General features: G+C 48.3%; 1 protein-coding gene across 3 annotated transcripts in view; it reads left to right on the top strand.

The window, feature by feature from the left end:
- Map3k14 (mitogen-activated protein kinase kinase kinase 14) overlaps positions 1–19,010 on the top strand; it is a 50,253-nt gene that overhangs the window by 11,326 nt on the left and 19,917 nt on the right. For 2 of the 3 annotated variants that reach the window (NM_001108301.1, XM_039086418.2), the window contains exons 2-5: positions 14,928–15,202; positions 16,250–16,319; positions 17,605–17,815; positions 17,895–18,515. In NM_001108301.1, the coding sequence (NP_001101771.1) occupies positions 14,947–15,202; positions 16,250–16,319; positions 17,605–17,815; positions 17,895–18,515 (1,158 nt within the window). In that variant the 5' untranslated portion in view covers positions 14,928–14,946. Of the gene's footprint in view, positions 1–14,927; positions 15,203–16,249; positions 16,320–17,604; positions 17,816–17,894; positions 18,516–19,010 lie in introns of those variants that run through there. The other variant, XM_039086417.2, reaches the window with a different exon arrangement.

Raw genomic sequence — 19,010 nt, 5'->3', positions numbered from 1 at the left:
CTTTGGAACTACCCTCAGAAGCGATCCTTTATTACCTACGGCTCGGAGTCCTCCTCCTCTTGCTCCTCCCCCTCCTCTCCTCCTCTTCCACTCAGAGTGTTTGAGCCCTTCGGTGAGTACTGCTGACTGACTAAGGAGGTGTGTACCAGCTCGGCACAGGCAAAGCCTTTGAAACAGCTTGTGTTTCTAGTCAGGCAAAGGCTGTTCATTTTGTGGCAAAACTCATCTCTCTCAGCTCCCATCTCCCACTGGCAGCGCCCCTGCTGCATGCCAAACTCTGTATGCATTAGTGTTTCTTGCAGCTAATCATCCAGTAAAGCCCCGTGTATCTTACTCAGATGTGAAAGGCCAGTGATTTGCACCAGGATCTTAAGTCCTTTTCTTTATGTGACTGGCCCTTCTCCAGCATTAATTAATAAGTAATGTGTTGGGGCAAATTACTGCCAAAGGCCATACTGCTCTAACACCGTTCAGGACTCATTTATCATTTAAATAAATATAGACTAAATGAAATATAATCAATCTGACCATTTTCTCCCTGGCTGGATTAGAAACACGTTAAGGACAAAGGGTAATATAGGGCTATTTAGCAAATAACTAATATCACGAGAACCACCTGACTCCCTGAACTAGGAGATAAAGAGAGACCCCACTAACAAAGGGTCATCGGGAAATTCCAATCCCAGGATTAGCCGCTCAGAATTATTTCCCAACTGTACAAAAAATGTGAACAAGGATAGGCTTTTTGTGGTATTGCTTCTAAGTGAAAATCTGGAAACAGTTCATCCATAGAAGAACAGGTGGATAGTCTGTAACACTGCATACCTCTTTAGGGTTGTGTGTGTGTGTGTGTCTGTCTGTCTGTCTGTGTGTTTGTCTATTATATGTGTCTGTGTGTTTCTATGTAGTTGTATATGTGTGTGCGTGTGTGTGTCTGTGTGTGTCTGTGTGTGTCTGTGTCTGTATGTCTGTGTCTGTGTGTCTGTGTGTGTCTGTATATCTGTGTATTTGTATGTCTGTGTGTGTGTCTGTGTGTGTGTCTGTATATCTGTGTATTTGTATGTCTGTGTGTGTGTGTCTGTGTGTGTGTGTGTGTGTCTGTGTATATGTCTGTGTGTGTATGTCTTTGTGTGTATGTGTGTGTGTGTCTGTGTGTATATGTCTGTGTGTGTGTGTGTTTGTGTGTGTGTCTGCGTGCATTGCGTGTGTTATGGCTATCACCTTTGACTTCCTGAGTCACTACTAATCAAACTCACAGTCCCCAGAGAGAACATGGAAGAGAGTGAAATGAAAACCAAAACCAGGAGAGAGGCGCTCCCGTCTCCAGCCTCCTTCTGTCCCTTGAGTAGCCAACGCTTTGGTATTTACGAATCTTTGTATCTGGGCGTGTTTGGGGTCATCCTAAATGTAGCAAGTCCCACTCCCAAACATGAATACGTGCCTCTGCGATTCTTGTATCCTACAGAGGGATCCTTTCTCGGCTATAGCTCGTTTTCATTATGAAAGTCATAAACTACAGAGAACCAGAGCACATCTGTGGAGGGATATGGGAGGACTAGGTAATGGTGATCCCCACAGAAGAAGGCAGGAAGGGTGGGCAGGATTTAAGTTTCTTATGGTAGAACACACTCTCTCTCTCTCTCTCTCTCTCTCTCTCTCTCTCTCTCTCTCTCTGTGTGTGTCTGTGTCTGTGTCTGTGTCTGTGTGTGTTTAACCACTTGAAATTATCTATAAAAACTGAGAAGACTAACTCGTTGAAGAAAATGTGAGAAAATTATAAAATTATAAAAATATTTTAAAAATACTAAAACATAAGTCTGCCAAGAGAACCTCTGTTATATCTGCCAGTATCTGGATTTTTTTGTTTGTTTTTGTTTTAAGACAGACTCTCCATATCTGTTTTATAAATGTTGATATACTATAGAAAGAGCTAAAAAAAAATGGTTGGGTGGTTAAGAACACTGGCTACTTTGACAGAGGACCTGGGTTAGGTTCCCAGCACCTACATGCTGATTCGCAACTCTCTGGACTGCCAGTCCAGGCATCCAACATCATCTGATGTTCAAAAGTGCCAGGCATGCAGGAGGGCAGCAGATATACATGCAGACAAAACACCCATATACATAAAGTGTTTTAAAAAGCACACACACACACACACACACACACACACACACACACACACACACACGACAAGTAGGGTCAGAGCTTACATATAACATATTCTTTTTTAAATTTCTTTTTATTCCATGTGCATTGGTGTTTTGCCTGCATTTATGTCTATGTGAGGATGTTGGAGCTTCTAGAATTGGAGTTACAGACAGTCATGAGCTGCCAGATGGGCGGTGGGAATTGAACCTGAATCCTCTGGAGGAGCAGCCTGTGTTCTTAACCACTGACATCTCTGCTGCGCCTCTGTGAAATTCTATATCCCTTTTCTTTGACATTGTCTCCAGTAATATTCGTTCATATTAACAGTTTTACAAACATTTTAACGAATGTGCTATAGTTTCATAACTAATTTCCCCGTAATTATTTTTCCTGGGTTTTTGTTACTATAGAAACACTCTGAGCACTTTCAGTTGTATGTCTCTTTCTGTATTTCTGTTTGCTTCATACCAAGGCTGTAATTCCATGTGACGTCTGCCTAGAGCATGGCTGTGGTCTTGTATAATTTGTTACTGTCCCGGTTTTCAGCCCGTGTTCATCGCACTAGATAAGTAAACGTGAAGGAGGGTCAGCGTAAGGAGAGGAAAAAAACTAAGATGCCGTGGGTTGTCAGAGCGACTTCCTGGAAGTGGAAGGTCTGAGCTTTGTCTCTGTAGGATAAGCAGGAAGTGCCAGGTGGCCACACAGGAAGAGAGCCCACTGGGAGACCTGTAAAGTCCAGTAGCTAGAAAGTTGTGGAAAGATCTGAGCAGCCAGAGCCACGCCCTTTTGTTTAGGGAAACAGTGGTCAGAGAGAGCGTAGACCACAGACTTGGGACTGGACCTGTAAGCACTGTGGAGCCAACAGATTTCTTTCAGCCTGAGGTTGTCTGGAGGACATGGTGTTTGACAATGAGCTCAGCCCAGAGGGGATGGGCCGAGGTCAGGGAGGGCATGGAAGTGGCTAAGACCTACTCTAATGGAATAGATGCGGGTGATTACCCTGGGGAGTATCAATCAGTGTTTCCTCTGGCCCTGGGCCAGCCAGGGCTGCCAGATGTGTGGTGGGGACTGGAGGGCTCATAAACTTTATCCTACACACTTTCTTAACCCAGCCATTGACTTTGTGGAATTGGCCATAAGGCTGAATAGTTGTGGGCATGTGAGATTTCTTTTTTTATATAATTGATCTATAAGAGTTTAATGATTAATGAACCTTCATATTTTATATCATTAATGGGAAGTACACAAAAGAAATCTCCCTCTAGGGAGCGGGCTTCAAGCTGGCCAAGGAGGCAGTTCACAATCCTTCCAGTGCAACTTCTCCCAGAGTGCCCAAGTACAGCTTCTGGCATGCTCCCGCCCGTTCTTGCCAATGATCACCTGCCCCCCATTTCCCTTGGAAAAAAATCTAGCTGGCCTGCCAGAGCCCTGTAGCTTGTACCACCAGTAGATGTCCAGCAGCTACTCTCTGCTCTTCCCCCAGAGTCCTCCCTCAGAACCTTGTTCCCAAGAATGAGAGGGAATGAAGATTTATCCAATCTTCACTCTCCTGAGAATTGGGCCTGGGGTGCAGGGGGACCAACTTCTCAGGGTGCTGAAGCTGCAGCTTCCATTCAGCCACCAGCTACTTAAGAGAGTTTGCGATCCCTACCAGAGAGCTTCAGCTCTGGTTTGCAACTCCTTGGGCCACACCTCACCTGGAATACCAGCTCCCGCACGTGCATGTGGTGTTTGTGATGTATGTGCATGTCTGTGTAGAGACCTGAGGCCTGAGGTCTGGTATTGTTCCTCAGGAGTCACCCACGTTTATTTTTTCATTGTATTTTTATTTACTCATCCACTTTGCATGTGTGTGGGTGTGGCGAGGCCACAGAGTGGGTGTGGAGGTCAGAGAGCAACTTGGAGTCATTCTCCTCCTACCATCTGGCTTAGTGGCAAGCTCCTTCACCTGCTGAGCCCTCTCAGCAGCTCCTCCTTATTTTCTGAGCCTCTCTCTGGAGGCAGGAGGCTCCCTGGCGGGGCTAGGCTGACTGGGCTCACGCCTCCTTCAGGCACATGCAAGTGTCTTATCAGCTGGCACCTCCCCAAGCCCTCACCTCTCCTTTCTCTTGAGCAACATTTTAGACGCAGCCCAGGCATCAGCTGTAGGGAGCTCTCCTAACTGCCACAGCTGCACTGACTGTCCCCATGTGTCCCACCCGATCCCCTCTGCTTGTCTCTGCCTGCGGTCTCCAAGATTGTACGTACTTTTCTGACTGCTAGTCATAGTACGAGCCCCTCTAAGGACTGCGTTGTCTTCCTCAGGTCATCCAGGGCAAGGCAGACTTACCGTGTGTGCCCAGTGCCTTCATGGCTCTATAGGACAGGAATAGGCACCTTATTCACCAGAATCCTCCTGTGCCTCCAGTCTCTGGCTCCAAGACTCCTTATTGGGGCCTCTGAGTGACTGCCCTGAGTGTGTGCTCTGAGCCCTGTATCTGCTGATAGGAGAAACACACATTTGGGGATTTTGATTGGTTGGTTTTGGGTCTGGGGGGGTTGTTTTGTTTCAGGATTGGTATGTGTATATGTGTGTATGTGTTTTTGTATGTATTTTGGAGACCATGCACACACATGCACACGCACGCACATGTGCCCACATATGCTGAATAGATGTAAACAGCTTGTCTGTTTCAAAAATGTGTGTTTGTATAATTCATTGTAATTAATAATACATTAACATTTTACTTTATATTTATATTAATACTTTATATTAATACATTAATTTTTTACTTCTGCCTTAACTTGCATTAGTATTTTATGTTTTAATATCCTGTCTTCTTTTTCCTCCTTTCCCTTATTTCCCATTACAGTGCCAGAGTTTTTGCCTTTATTACCCTTTGAGTTTGGAAGTTCTGGTAGCCTCTTCCTACCCCCCCACCCCCCGCCCCCTCTGGTTTTTCGAGTCACGATTTCTCTGTGTAGTCCTGGCTGTCTTGGAACTCACTCTGTAGACCAGCCTAGCCTCGAACTCAGAGATCTGCCTGCCTCTGCCCTCCAAGTGCTGGGATTAAAGGCGTACATCACCACCACCCTGGCTGGTATCTTTGTTCTCATGGAAGTAGTAATTATTTCTTCTTCTTCTTCTTCTTCTTCTTCTTCTTCTTCTTCTTCTTCTTCTTCTTCTTCTTCTTCTTCTTCTTCTTCTTCTCCTTCTCCTTCTCCTTCTCCTTCTCCTTCTCCTTCTCTTCTTCCTCCTCCTTCCTCCTCTTCCTCCTCTTCCTCTTCCTCCTCCTCCTTTTCCTCCTTCTTAAGATAGATTTATTTATTTATTTATTTATTTATTTATTTATTTATTTAATGTATACGAGTACACTGTCACTGTCTTCGGACACACAAGAAGAGGGCATCAGATCCCATTACAGATGGTTGTGAGCCACCATGTGGTTACTGGGAATTGAACTCAGAACCTTTGGAAGAGCAGTCAGTGCTGTCAACTGCTGGGCCATTTCTCTGGCTGGAAGTTTTTCTTAAACTTTAATGTACATGCATAGCTGTAATTTTTCAATGGAATTTGTACATTTTCATATGTAAATTTCTCCCAAAAGACAGGGTTTTTATTCTTCATCTACTTTAGATTTAGTTCTTTTATGTGTTTGGGTGTTTTGCCTGTGTCTGTCTGTGTACTATGTATGTTCTTAGAGCCTTCAGAGATGAGACTAGAACACCACAGCCCTTGGAACTGAAGTCACAGATGCTTGTGAGGCACTGTGTGGGTGCTGGGAACTGAACCCAGCACCTCTGGAAGAGCAGCCAGTACTCTGAACCCCTGAGCCACCTCTCCAGCTCCTTGGGCTGATATTTTTTATAGTCAATTGTTAATTAAATTGACCAACGTATTACAACAATTCCTACTATTATTTCCTACATTTCACGCCCTCCCTTTTTTTTGTTTAATTTTTCTCCTTTCCAAAGCATATCCTTCCATGGTTCTTTTAGTAAAGATTGTATATATTACCTGACAATCTTGTATAATGTTGTGTAGAGATTTTTAAGCATCTTTAAAAGGAAAATGAGGGGGCTGGAGAGATGGCTCAGTGGTTAAGGGCACCGACTGCTCTTCCAGAGGTCCTGAGTTCAAATCCCAGCAACCACATGGTGGCTCACAACCATCTGTAATGAGATCTGATGCCCTCTTCTGGTGTGTCTGAAGACAGCTACAGTGTACTCATTCATATATATAATAAATAAATAAAATATTTAAAAAAATGCTTAAAAGGAAAATGAAGGGGCCTATTAAAGCTCATCAACTTCATAACATAAAAGCCATAACACTGCATGTGGCGGTGCTACTGGATCAGAAGTCTTGATGACTCAGCACTTATTGACAGACCGGGGACCCCCCTACTCTATTCTTAACTCTTGGGCTTCCTGCCTCCAAGGGCCGAGAAATACTACCAAATACTAACAGAAATAGCACCAGTCTTGTAGTTAGTTAACACCACGCAGTTCCTACATTCCACAAGATCTGCTGATCCTTGAGTGTCAGGGGAACCGGCCAAGAGTGTCATTGTTTGAGTCCTAAGCACACATCCAGTTCTCTAGTTGTCTCCATTGACCCTTGCTCGCTCCAGCAGCTGACTTTTCTCTCAGCCTTTGTTTCTTCATCTATCAAATGGGACAGTAACTGTCAGGTGCATCGACAATTCAGAAAAAGCGCCTAGCACCGTGCCCATGCACAGACAGGTCAACAGTATCAACTACTGTATTCCCCTTATGCTGAGTGGATAGTCACTGAATGAATGCAGGAGGCCAATGTAAATGGCTTCCCCTGAGGAGGAAAGGGTAGGGAAGATCTGGATAAGTGGTCCATGAAGAAGAGACAGGAGCAGGGTGAGTAAAGGAGGAGAATCGGGCTTGCCCAGGGCCACCCAACTCCACTGAGTAAAGGGACCATTCTGGCTGACTGGGTGCCAGGGCAGGGCAGGTGTGGGGCACAACTGACTGAAGAGCCATTTGCAAGGGCAGCTTGCTTTTGCCGGCGCTGGCCTTAGGCTCTCCCTGGCTTTACTGTCCCTCCTTTCTGTTAGGCTGAAGCTTAGGCCAGCCGTAGGCAGAAAAGAGGAAGTGTCAGGACGACATTGGTTTCCACCAGTGTCTTATTAAGGAAGTCGAGGCACTCTGCTTCTGCTATTTATCCTTCTGGGCATTCAGAGAAGGATGAGATCTTATTTCCAGATGAAATCGTTTGAGAGGGCCTTGCTCTGGCCCTTTGGTGGACATTTTCGAGATGACCTGAAAGAGGTTTTGATTTTCCTTTTGAGGAAGGTGAAGGGAATATGGAATGCCTTAGGTGAGGCTGTGGACACCTTGTTTACATGAAGCACAGAGGGCCTAGTAACTCCAGCCTGGTAAAGTGCAAAGGGGTGAACATGGATTTGGTGTCCTTTGTCGGCCAGACTAGTTCTGGCAGGGTGTTCTCCACCTCCCTCTACTCAGAAGATTGCTGACAGAGTCGGGACTCTGACTTCCAGAGAGAAGTCAGAGAAAACACAAGGCTCCAGAGGCAGGGCCAAGCTCACTACACCTCTAGCTGTGTAACCTTTTAGGCATGCTGAGAACTTCTTATTTTTCCCAACTGAAAAGAAACTTAAATAGTGCTAGGTGCTTAGTAAATACTAGCCACCATTGTTCTGACTTGGAGTCATCCAGCCCTCAATTAATCCTGACCTGCCGTGTTCTAGGAACTAGGAGGAACCTCAGAGACCATCGGTCTCCTAACTCTTTTCATGGCGACCTGGGGTGTCTGCAGTGGTCCTGATTTAAGAAGGCCAGAGTGCGTGAGCCTCTTGTCCACCTCCGTTACCCGGGGCAGCTGTTTCCAATAGGAGTTACATGAGATTGCATGCTCCTAGCTTTCATTGGGTGATGAGTATGATTTCATTTGACAAAAGAAATGGCCCTACTCCTTTTTTTTTTTTAAATATAGCTAGAAGCCATAGCTTCTGGTTCCCAGCCTGGTGGTGTTCTCAGGGTAAGTATACTTATGAAAAGAGGGAAGTGAAATAGGATATATTTTAGAAAGGTTATTTTCTCTACAGGCCGACATTTAAAATGTTACTGTGGTTCGTTTTAACGAATCAAAGACTCATTTAGCCTAAATCTTATTTCTGTCCCAGAACCCTGGAGATAGATGTGCTTTTCATCTGAGCTCTCCAGAGTGTACCACGGGAACTGAATCTACATCTTATTTCATTGAAGTTAAATGTAAACAATGTAAATGGGGACTGGCAGTTGCTATTCATAGAGAGAGGGCTCAAATGGCAGACCTGGCCCCAAAAGCCAGAATGTCCGAATACAGATTCTAGGAGCTTAGAGATGGTTTCACGACCAAAGAGCACAGGCTGCTCTTCTGGAGAACGCAGATTTGATACCCAGTTGCAGATGGCTGTTCACAACCATCTGTAACTCTAGTTCCAGGGAATTGGATGCCCTCCTCGGGCCTCCAGAGGCACCAGACATGGTGCTCAGACATACATGGAGGCAAAGCACCCATACATAAGAAGTAAAAATGGAAGGACAGATCCTGGGACAGGAGAGCCAGCTCAGCTGTTGAGGACACTCACTGGTCTCTCAGAGGACCTGAGTTTGGTTCTCTGCTCCCATGTGAGGTGGCTCTCAACTGTCCTGAGACTCCAGCACCAGGAGATCCCACCGCCTCTTCTGACCACAGCACCAACCCACCCACCCCCCGCCATGTGAGTGTAGGTAAAATTAGTGCATTACTTTTTTTTTTTTTTTTTTTGGTTCTTTTTTTCGGAGCTGGGGACCGAACCCAGGGCCTTGCGCTAGTGCATTACTTTTTTAAAGGTTCAGATTTGTATTCAGACTTGGATGGCGCATGGCAACTGCTGGGGGTGGGGGGGCGTGCAGGAAGCAGGACTTCCGAGTCCATATCTTAAAGTAAAATGATTTCATTTCACACAGTGTGGCACACACACAACATGGTGCAGCTGTTGAGGTCAGAGGGTTACTTGTGACAATTGGTTCTCTACTCAGTGGGTTCCAGGGATCAAACTCAAGTCTCAGGCTTGGCAGCCCCCCAAAACATGTTTTCCTGAAAAGGTCTGGGAATGTAACGTGCCTCAGAGATTGAGTGCTTGCCTGGCCCATGTGAAGCCCTGGTTTCAGTCCCCCGCACTAAAAGAAAAGCAGATTCTTGGCCTGCAGCCCAGTTGCTCTTCAGTGGATCTAGCAGGAGTGCATTTTAAGAAGTCATCTGGGGCTATAACTCTCACTCAGGTTGCAAACTCCTGCATGAGAAAGCTCGCTGTGAGGGGAATGCAAAGGCAGAAGCAAGCATGGAGCCCTGCCCGTGCCCTGGCACACTGGGGCAACCTCCTATGCCATGGTATATGCTTGGGCACCCGGTGAGCACCAAGACCCTTTCCCTGGAAAAACCCAAAGTGTGTCTTGCTCCTCTGGCTCCAGACCTCCTTGATGCCAAACCAAGAATTGCTCATTTAAAAAACAAAATCCATGCGCATGCGTGTGCACGAGTATACACACACACACACACACACACACACACACACACACACACACAATTATTTTCTTTTCTTTTTTTTTTTTTTTTGGTTCTTTTTTTCGGAGCTGGGGACCGAACCCAGGGCCTTGCGTTTCCTAGGCAAGCGCTCTACCACTGAGCTAAATCCCCAACCCCAATTATTTTCATCCGGAATGCTGCCCCCTCCCAGTCTCCCTCACAGAGTCCCCCCCCATTCACCTCTAAGAGGGCAGTGCCCCCCATATCCCCCAACTGTGGTGCAGGATTAGGTGCATCCTCTCCCGCTAAGGCCAGACAAGGCAGCCCTCTGCTACGTATGTACCAGGAGCCTTGGACCAGCCCATGTATGCTCCAAGAACTACTCTCTTTTTTTTTCCGGAGCTGGGAACCGAACCCAGAGCCTTGCACTTGCTAGGCAAGCGCTCTACCACTGAGCTAAATCCCCAACCCCCAAGAACTACTCTTACAGGCAAAGCTTATGGTTGATCTAGTAGCACCCAGTCACTTCTGCCCCTAGACTCCTGCAGACTTATCAGGCACAGCAAGAGGGTGTCAGGTTAGGTGTACACATCAAGCCCGAAAGGGTGCTGAGTGAACCCCTGACTTTTCTTTGTGTGGGCTCTAGGTGTGGCTCTTGCCGGTGCTGTCATCCTTGGCTTCCATACAATGAAGACAGCAGGCAGCTGCTTGCACTGGAGGCTGAGGTGGAGCTGAGGAGGGGGTTGGATTGAGTCCTGACCTCATTTTGTATGAAACTCCCCACACACTGCAGGAGAGAGAGAGAGGACAAGTTTAAGACTTGGGAGATGGGGATGGGCCAGCACCCAAAGCCCAGGGTGCTAGGAAGAACACCTAGCTACCAGTCCTGGAACTGGTGCTGAACTGAGTTTTATGGGTCAGACGCACATAGGAGTAGAGAGGGAGAGGGGAAGCAAGCCGGTCTATGTTTGTGGGAGAGCTGCTATCAGGCCAGTGAACCTGGAAGCTGTGAGAGAGGGGCTGAGTCATGATTATGTGGCACAGGAAAGTCAACTGCAGAAGGAGCTTTGCTGCTGCATGCTGGAACTGTCTGCCTCGGGGAGAGAGAGAGAGTCAGCCATTCTTGGGTCCAGTTGCCATCTCCTGGGCCAGCTTCTCAGTAGGTCCTCCTCCTTGTTCTAGCTGTGGGGCTGGGGATGAGTCACTGTGGAGTACACAGGAGGCTTCAACCTCACATTCTCCCCAGAGAGCGCAGCTTGTGTTTGTCGTGTGTGCTTGGGGGTGAGAGAGACAGCCCCTGGCCTGCTGCCTGCCTAGCCACCTGGATGAAAGGAAGGTCCTGGGCTGCCAGAGGGTCCCCACAGCCTCCTAACAAAGCTGTAGCCCAGGGTGAACTTTTAAACATTAGGCAGGGGCAGGCTACCTCCACCCATCTTCCTCATCACCAGCTCAGGTCTTCCTCTCTGGTACTCGATCACGCTGTCTGAAGGTCTAGAAGTGTCTTTGGTTGTTCAGTGCCCTTGTTTAGCCCATGTTTGACCAACAGGAGTGGTCTTGAGTTTGCCTTGCTGTTCTCTGTACTAAGATGCAGCCATGCACAGGGTCCCCCTCTGCTCTTAGGAGCCCTCCCACCACAGAGAACACGAGTGTCCTTTCACGTTCACCTGGGGCCCGGGAAACTTGGGTGTGCATCCGGCCTGAAGAGCCTGAGTCTGCTACCTGCCTCTGCTCTGCCACACATAAGCCGAGTGACTTTGAGCAGGGAACCACTTGGGTAGGATTCAGGCTTTTCACAAGAAAGTGAGGAGATTGAAGTGGCCCTGAGGTCCCTTTAAGCGTACACCTACTTCTGTTACATTTGGGGGATTTTCTGGTTGATTTGTGATTTCGCTTTCCCTGGTTTTTTTAAAAAAAAAAAGCTAAGAAAAGTCAGTTTTCTTGTAGGCTTTAATTCAGCTTTCAGCAGGTTGTGGGATTCAGGGAGGAGTGTAAAGAGATGAAAAAGAAAAATTATAATAGCCTACCTGGAGGTTTTTGCCTATTTGGAAGTAAGAACCCCCCCCCCCCCATAGACTTCTTAGAGTGGCCAAGTGACAGACCGTCTATTCTAGCCTCAGCTCCCATCATCTCTTTAACTTCCAGGCATGGCTGGGCAGAAGGCCAGGGACCATAGAAGGTTGGCTTCATCTGGTCTGCATTTCTGCCCCAAGAGCCACTAAGTATGAGCTGAGTGTAATGGCGTACAGCAGGGAAGTCAGCATCTGTAAGAGATGAACCCGCCACCCAGAGCAATTCTTAAAGACCTGTCTGCAGGTGGCACGGTCTCAGGCTCTGTCATACCCTGCTCTTCAGTAATCCCAGTCTTTGGGCCAGTGTGATGGCTTAGTGTCATTCCCTAGAGAAACCACGCCATGCAGTGGCTTCACAACTGTCTGTAAATCCAACTCCAAGGACTCAGACATTTCTTCTGACCTCTGAGGGTACCAGGCACACACGTGATGAACAAAAATACATGCTGGCAGAACACTGATTAACATATGTTTAAGTCTTGTTGGGGCCAAGGGGGTAATTCAGTGGTACAGCACGCATCTAATATGCTAGAGGTCCTGGGCTCAATCCCCAGCATCGCACAAGACCAGAAACAATTCTGTCTTTAAAAAGTGTTCCAGGGGCTGGGGATTTAGCTCAGTGGTAGAGCGCTTACCTAGGAAGCGCAAGGCCCTGGGTTCGGTCCTCAGCTCCGGAAAAAAAAGAACCAAAAAAAAAAAAAAGTGTTCCATACGGGTTGGGGATTTAGCTCAGTGGTAGAGCGCTTGCCTAGCAAGTGCAAGGCCCTGGGTTCGGTCCCCAGCTCCGAAAAAAAAAAAAAAGTGTTCCATAGACCAGAGGTGGCAACGAACACTTTTAGTCCCAGCACTTGGGAGGCAAGCAGATCTCTTAGTTCAAGGCCAGCCTGATCTACATAGTGAGCTTCAGGAAGCCAAAGCTACACAGAGAAACCATGTATCCAAAAATAAAAACAGAAATAAATGAAAGAAGGAAGGAAGGAAGATAGGAAGGAAGGAAGGAAGGAAGGAAGGAAGGAAGGAAGGAAGGAAGGAAGGAAGAATCCCAATGCTAGCTAGGCATGGTGACACATGCTTCTAATGCCAGCACTCAGGAGGCAGAAGGAAGCTGATCTCTGAGTTTGAGGCTAGCCTGGTCTACATAGTGAGCTCCAGAACAGCCAGAGCTACAGAGAGAAACTGGTTCTGGAAGAAAAAAAAAAGTCTTCCAATGTTGGAAGGCGGGATTAGCCCTGTTCTTTTTGTAATGATGCTAACGTCTCTGCTGTGGACATGCTCTCCAGCCGCGTATGGCTGTGCTGTGTGCGTGGGAAGGCTCAGCATGGTCCATGTGGAACCCAGAGAAAGGTGGGGTTTCATGCAGAATACTGGTTGGTATTAAGGTCTCCAGTATAGACACTCCTCCTATCATTGCCTGAAAGAAATCCTAGATTTTTGCAGCAAATGAGTTTCGGAAATCTGAGGAGGAAGCCATTTTTTCAGAACCTTCCAGAGAGCCACAGACTGTTGCATCATGGGAAAGGAGCCAAGTGTTCAGCCCATTTTTAGGCTGAATAGTAGGCTTTGTGACATTTCTGCACACACATATTCATATAAAGCCACGCATTTCATGACAGTGTTTCCACCAACAATGGACTGCATGTACCACTGGCCCCCTAAGACTTTCCTTTCCCCAGTGATGTCATAATGCATTCTGTGACACTCGCACAATGCTAAACTCTTCTGGCAATACATTTGCAGAATGCATCCGCATCGTGATATAACTGTGCATATATTTATTCCTGCTAAGAACAAAACCAAACCTTGCTTTTCTCCATTGGAGAAAAGCCACCATGGACAGAATAGATGTGCTCTCTGTGAAGGCAAGGTGTCCTTGGGGTCTGTGAGGGGACGGTTTTGGAGAATGAGATTTACCTCCCTGTCCAGGGGAAATGAAGTTTTCCACACAACAGGAAGAGTTTTAGCCACTGTAGGACGAGAAAAGTCCAGTTCCATGTTGCTGCTGTCTGCAGGGGAGGAAAGACTGACTCTTCTTTAAAACATATTGTTTTTTGCTCTTTGATGATTTTGTCCATCATCAAAGATGTATAATGTATTTTTGTAATATTCACTCCATTACCTTCTTTTTTTAAGTTATTTACTTTTAGGCCAGGTGATCGTAACACACACCTCTGATCCCAGCACTCAGGAAGCAGAAATAGGCAGATCTTTGTGTTCAGGGTAGCCTGGTCTACAGACTGAGATCCAAGACAGCCAGGAATATATATACCTGTATCAAAAAGCCAAAACATATAACAGTTTAACATCATTTAAAATAATTTAAAATGTGTACCTAAAGGTTTACCTTTATGTATGATATACAACACATATGCAGTGTCCATGGAGGCCAGACCAGACAAGGGCATTGGATCCCTGGAACTTGAGTTATATTGTGAGCTGCCATGTGGGTACAAGGAACCAAATCCATGTTTTCTGCATAAGCAGCCAGTGCTCTAACTACTGAACCATCTGTTTCCTCTTATCTCCCTCCCATTCCCCTTCTTATGTGCCTGTCAGTGTGTATGCACATGTGTGTGCATGTATGAGTGCTTGTATTACATTGAGTTTAACTAGGGTCACTTGCATGAGTGTGGTGTGGGGTTATTTACTAGAGCACAGGCAGTTTACCAGTGGCTACACCACTGAAGAAAATGACTCCCATCTCTCTGAAGGTCCAGCAGATGAATCCATTTTTAAATGATTTATTTTATTTTACATGCACTGGTTTTGCCTCCTTATATGTATGTGTAAGGGTGTCAGATCCCCTGGAAATGAATTATAGACAGTTGTGAGCCACCATGTGGGTGCTGGGAATTGAACCTGGGTCCTCTGGGAAAGTAGCAGTGTTTTAAACCACTGAGCCATCTCTCCAGCCCCCAGAAGAGTCTATTTATACTACAGCGCCAGTAGACCAGTGCTCCCACAAGTGGAATGCTTGTAAATAGTTCAAGGTTGGTGTCCTTACCTGTAACTCAGGGTGTCTAGAGGATGAGTATCCTTGCCATAAAGAACCAAGAACCTCTCATGTGACCCCCATACAAACACATACCCACACGCATGCATGCTTCCCCTCCAAGCATGTTCAACCTGTGGCTGACCACACAGGGTCTAGGATTTGAATGACCAAATCTGTGTTTGGCCCTGTCAAGGTGAGCACAAGCCTAGGAGATGGCCGTGATGGAAGTGGCCTGCCCAGGCACTCCTGGGTCGGCAGTCGGGCAGCAGAAGGAGTTCGCCAAAGCCAAGGAGAAGACACAGTCACCAGGGAAGAAGCAGAGCTGCATCTTCCAGCTCGAGGCGGTGGAGAAGAGCCCTGTGTTCTGTGGGAAGTGGGAGATCCTCAACGATGTGATCACCAAAGGCACAGCCAAGGAAGGTTCCGAGGGCGGGCCCCCCGCCATCTCCATCATCGCCCAGGCTGAATGTAAGGACCCAGGGTACTGTGGGTTCAGTGGCAAGTGAGTGGGCTTGCAGATGGGTGGCTGGGCACAAGAGGCCAGCCTTGGAGTCCCCATGGGAGAGCAAGGTCAGAGCGACTGCTCTAGAAGCATCTCTCCAGACACAACTGAGCATCTAGGCCAGAATGTGTAAGTGGGAGTTGTACACACACTAGGGTGGATCATGGGGATATAGCAAATAGAGACTGTGTCACCGTGACCCAAACAGGGGCAGCCAAGAGTCAAGATTGCTTAAGGACTCTACAGGAAAATCAAGCTGGCCCTTAACCTTCTGCTGAGGTACTTAATGGGAGCATGTGGAGAGACCCAGACAGGAGAGGCCAAGTTTCCTAGACCCTCTGCTTTGCAGGTCTTGGTCTCCGAACTGCTAGCCTCAGCAGGAGGCCAAGTCTGGCTTTCTCCACTTTACTCCTGTTGCCTCCAAATGATAGATATTGGTGGCTGCCTGGGAAACAAGAAGTCCCAGGGGACCTCAGTAGCACCAGAGCCCTTTCCCCTCCGTCAGCACCATCCTCCAGTCCAGACCTTGGGCTAGAACCCAGAGAACCTGGCATTTCTTTCCGTATATATGCATCCTCTGCTTTGCCTCCTGAGGCCTCTCTCTTGGTTTCTGAGAAGAAACAAGAAAACAACCCTGCAAATGAGCTAAAATGAAATGAATGTACATATAGACACATACGTGTAAACAGAAATACATGCCAGCTTGTTTGTCAAGCTAACTGCCCTGTGGGGTGCGGAATGTTCAAGGAAGCTTCACTGTGAGTGAGACAGGCAGGCTCCACATGATCCCCGCTTTACAGACAATCCTCTCTTCACCGGTAAACCGGGGTACAGGGTAGCCCCCATTGAGAGAGAAGATGGTGGACTGGAGGCGAGCCATCAGACAGAGGAGTATGGCAGAGAAAGAAAGTGACCACTGAGGCCTGTCTGTAAAAGGCTCTCCCCTAAATGCTGACTTTGTCTTTGTTCTCATCCCCATCCCCGCTAATCTGACCCTTTTCCCTGATTCTCAGGTGAGAATAGCCAAGAGTTCAGCCCCACCTTCTCAGAGCGCATTTTCATCGCGGGGTCACAGCAGTACAGGTAAGAGAGCCAACTGGAGCTGGGCAGGCGGGACCCAACGCCACGCCCACCAGCCTGCTGCCTGCCCAGGCCACGCCCATCAGGGCTCTGGCTCCCCGCTTCAGCACCTGGGCTCTGCTCCTGGCAACCACCCAGCTTCCCGGCCCAGCCGCTCTCAGCCAAGTCAGCGTTTCAGAAGCTGCCCCTGGCTCCGTCCGTCAACCTGACATTTTATTTTTACTCTACCCCGAGTCCTTGAGATACCCCTGCTTTCCCCTCAGCAGGGAGGTTCCGAGAACAGCCGTGACTTTGAACTGGTATACAGTCATGTGCACAGTCCAGAAGGGCTACTTTCACCATCCTATAGGGGAACCCCCCGCCCCCCAGGATCAGGGAGGGAGGCTTCTGTCCTCCTTAGCGTCTAGGCAATCCCTTATGTAGCCGCAGACACCTTTTGGCCCAGAGAATGGGTTTTCTAATAAACGCTTCCTTTGGCTGCTTGAGAGAAGTTTGCAAGCTCCCAGCATCCCAGGAAGGGCTGCAGCTGAGGCTGTGGTCAGAGCCCATGGCTGTTTCACAACAGCTCTTTCAAACCCTTGCCTGAAGCCAGTTCCTTTAGTACCCGACATGAGTGTGAGCCTGGCAGATCCTTGGTGGCTACACCAGCCAGAAAGGGAGTCCATTTGGCAGCATCTCCTGTTCCCATGGCAACTAGATAACTTCAAGAGCTGAGGTAGAGATAATAGAAACTCTGACCTCTCAGAGCTAAGATGCCGGCCCCAAGAGTGGCCCCCTCTGGGTCATTTCACCCAAGGAGCAGCAAGAGAGCTGGCGCCCTGGAGAAGAACTGAAGTTCTGCCCCAGCCCATGGCAACAAGCAGTTTGTAGGACAACCTGCTGAGGGGCCAGGCACTGAGGCTTATGAGCTGTTCTAGTTTAAGCCTCACCACCACCCCCATGTGGTGGAAAATACTTTCATAAATGAGAAAACTTGGTATTCCTTGGGGGTTGGGAACTTACCCACACCATCCAAGTACAGAGGTACCACAGAATGGGGCTTTGGTCAACAGTGGGCCACATACACAGCAGCAGTCCCATAGGCTCACATCCCCTTGTGGTATACAGCTGTCCGAGTTCGTGCTGGTATACTCCATGATGCTCGGCATACTCACCCGACACCGCGCTTCTCACACGCGTCCCCTGTCATTAATCACGCGTGACTGCAATGACAGAGCTAGCTTTGCACTCAGAGTCTGTCTTCTCACTCCCTTGCACTCAGAATGTGGCTGTGCCCCTTTCTTGACAGCCAGTCTGAGAGTCTTGATCAAATCCCCAACAATGTGGCCCATGCAACTGAAGGCAAAATGGCCCGAGTGTGCCGGAAGGGGAAGCGTCACAGCAAAGCCCGAAAAAAACGTAGGAAGAGGAGGTCGAAGTCACTGGCCCAGGCAGGAGTGGCCTTGGCCAAGCCCCTGCCCAGAACCCCTGAGCAAGAGAGCTGTACCATCCCAGTGCAGGTGAGACCCTCTGCGCGTGCCCTGGTCCCAGCTCATGGGCGTTTGACTGGGACTTGTAACGCCTGTGTTTTTCCTGCAGGAAGATGAGTCTCCACTAGGCAACCTCTATGCCAGAAATGTCTCCCAGTTCACCAAGCCTCTGAAGGGACCAGGCCTTGGCCACCTGTGCTTTAAGAAACAAGATGAAGGCCTGCGACCAGTGCTGCCTCGACCAGAACTCCACAAACTGATCAGCCCCCTGCAATGTCTAAACCACGTGTGGAAACTCCACCACCCGCAGGCCACAGGCCCCCTGCCCCACCCCACTCACCCGTTCCCCTTCAGCAGAATGCCCCATCCTTTCCCATTCTACCCCCTGGAGCCCTGGAGACCCTATACACTGAACCCGGCCTTCCTGGACAAACTAGCCGCTGTAAGTGGCCAGCGGCCTCTGCCTGGCCCACCACACCTAAGCAAACCGGCCTACAGAGACAGTCAGAAGCCCCTGCCTGGCCCACATCTGGAGTCCAGCTGCCTGTCCCGAGAGGCCCTAGAAAAGGTCCCTGCCGAGGAATACCTGGTGCACGCGCTACAAGGAAGTGTGAGCTCAGGCCAGGCCCACAGCCTGGCTAGCCTGGCTAAGACATGGTCATCAGGGAGCTCCAAGCTGCAGAGGTTCAGCCCTGAAACTGAGGACAACGAGGGGGTCCTGCTTACTGAGGTAACTAACCTCCCTCAAGCCCAATCGTCACCTCCCATACATACGAGAGGGCTTTGTGGTGAAAGCAGCGTGTCAGCAGACCCTGGGAGAGGCCTCCCTGGGTAACAGCATCCCTCAGGCCCTTGGTGACAAATCAGTTTGCTCATCAGGGGTCGAGGCATTGGGACTGTGTAGTCGGGGCATCCTGTTACGACGACACAGGCCTAAGACAATGAACTTGAGGAAAGGTTTGTCTGGCCTGATGGTTCAGAGGTTTCGGGTCCAGCACTATGGCTGAGCACCTGGTAGAGAAAGTATGGCGACTTGGATCCCAACTCTGGCTTGAAGGGCATACCCCCGGTGTTACATACTTTCTCCCTAGTGGTGGCCACACCTCTTAAAGGTTCCCCACAATCAATAGCGGCAGAGTGATGACCAAACCTAGACTTTACTGCTTGTGTGGCAGCCTTGGTAGCTGTCTCCATTTTCAGTTCTTCAGGTTGTTTCACTGTTGAT

Source organism: Rattus norvegicus, chromosome 10 (assembly GCF_036323735.1).
Source record: "Rattus norvegicus strain BN/NHsdMcwi chromosome 10, GRCr8, whole genome shotgun sequence".
NCBI lineage: Eukaryota > Metazoa > Chordata > Mammalia > Rodentia > Muridae > Rattus > Rattus norvegicus.
Note: the sequence above shows the minus strand (reverse complement) of the source record. Positions and strands in the feature narration are given on the sequence as shown.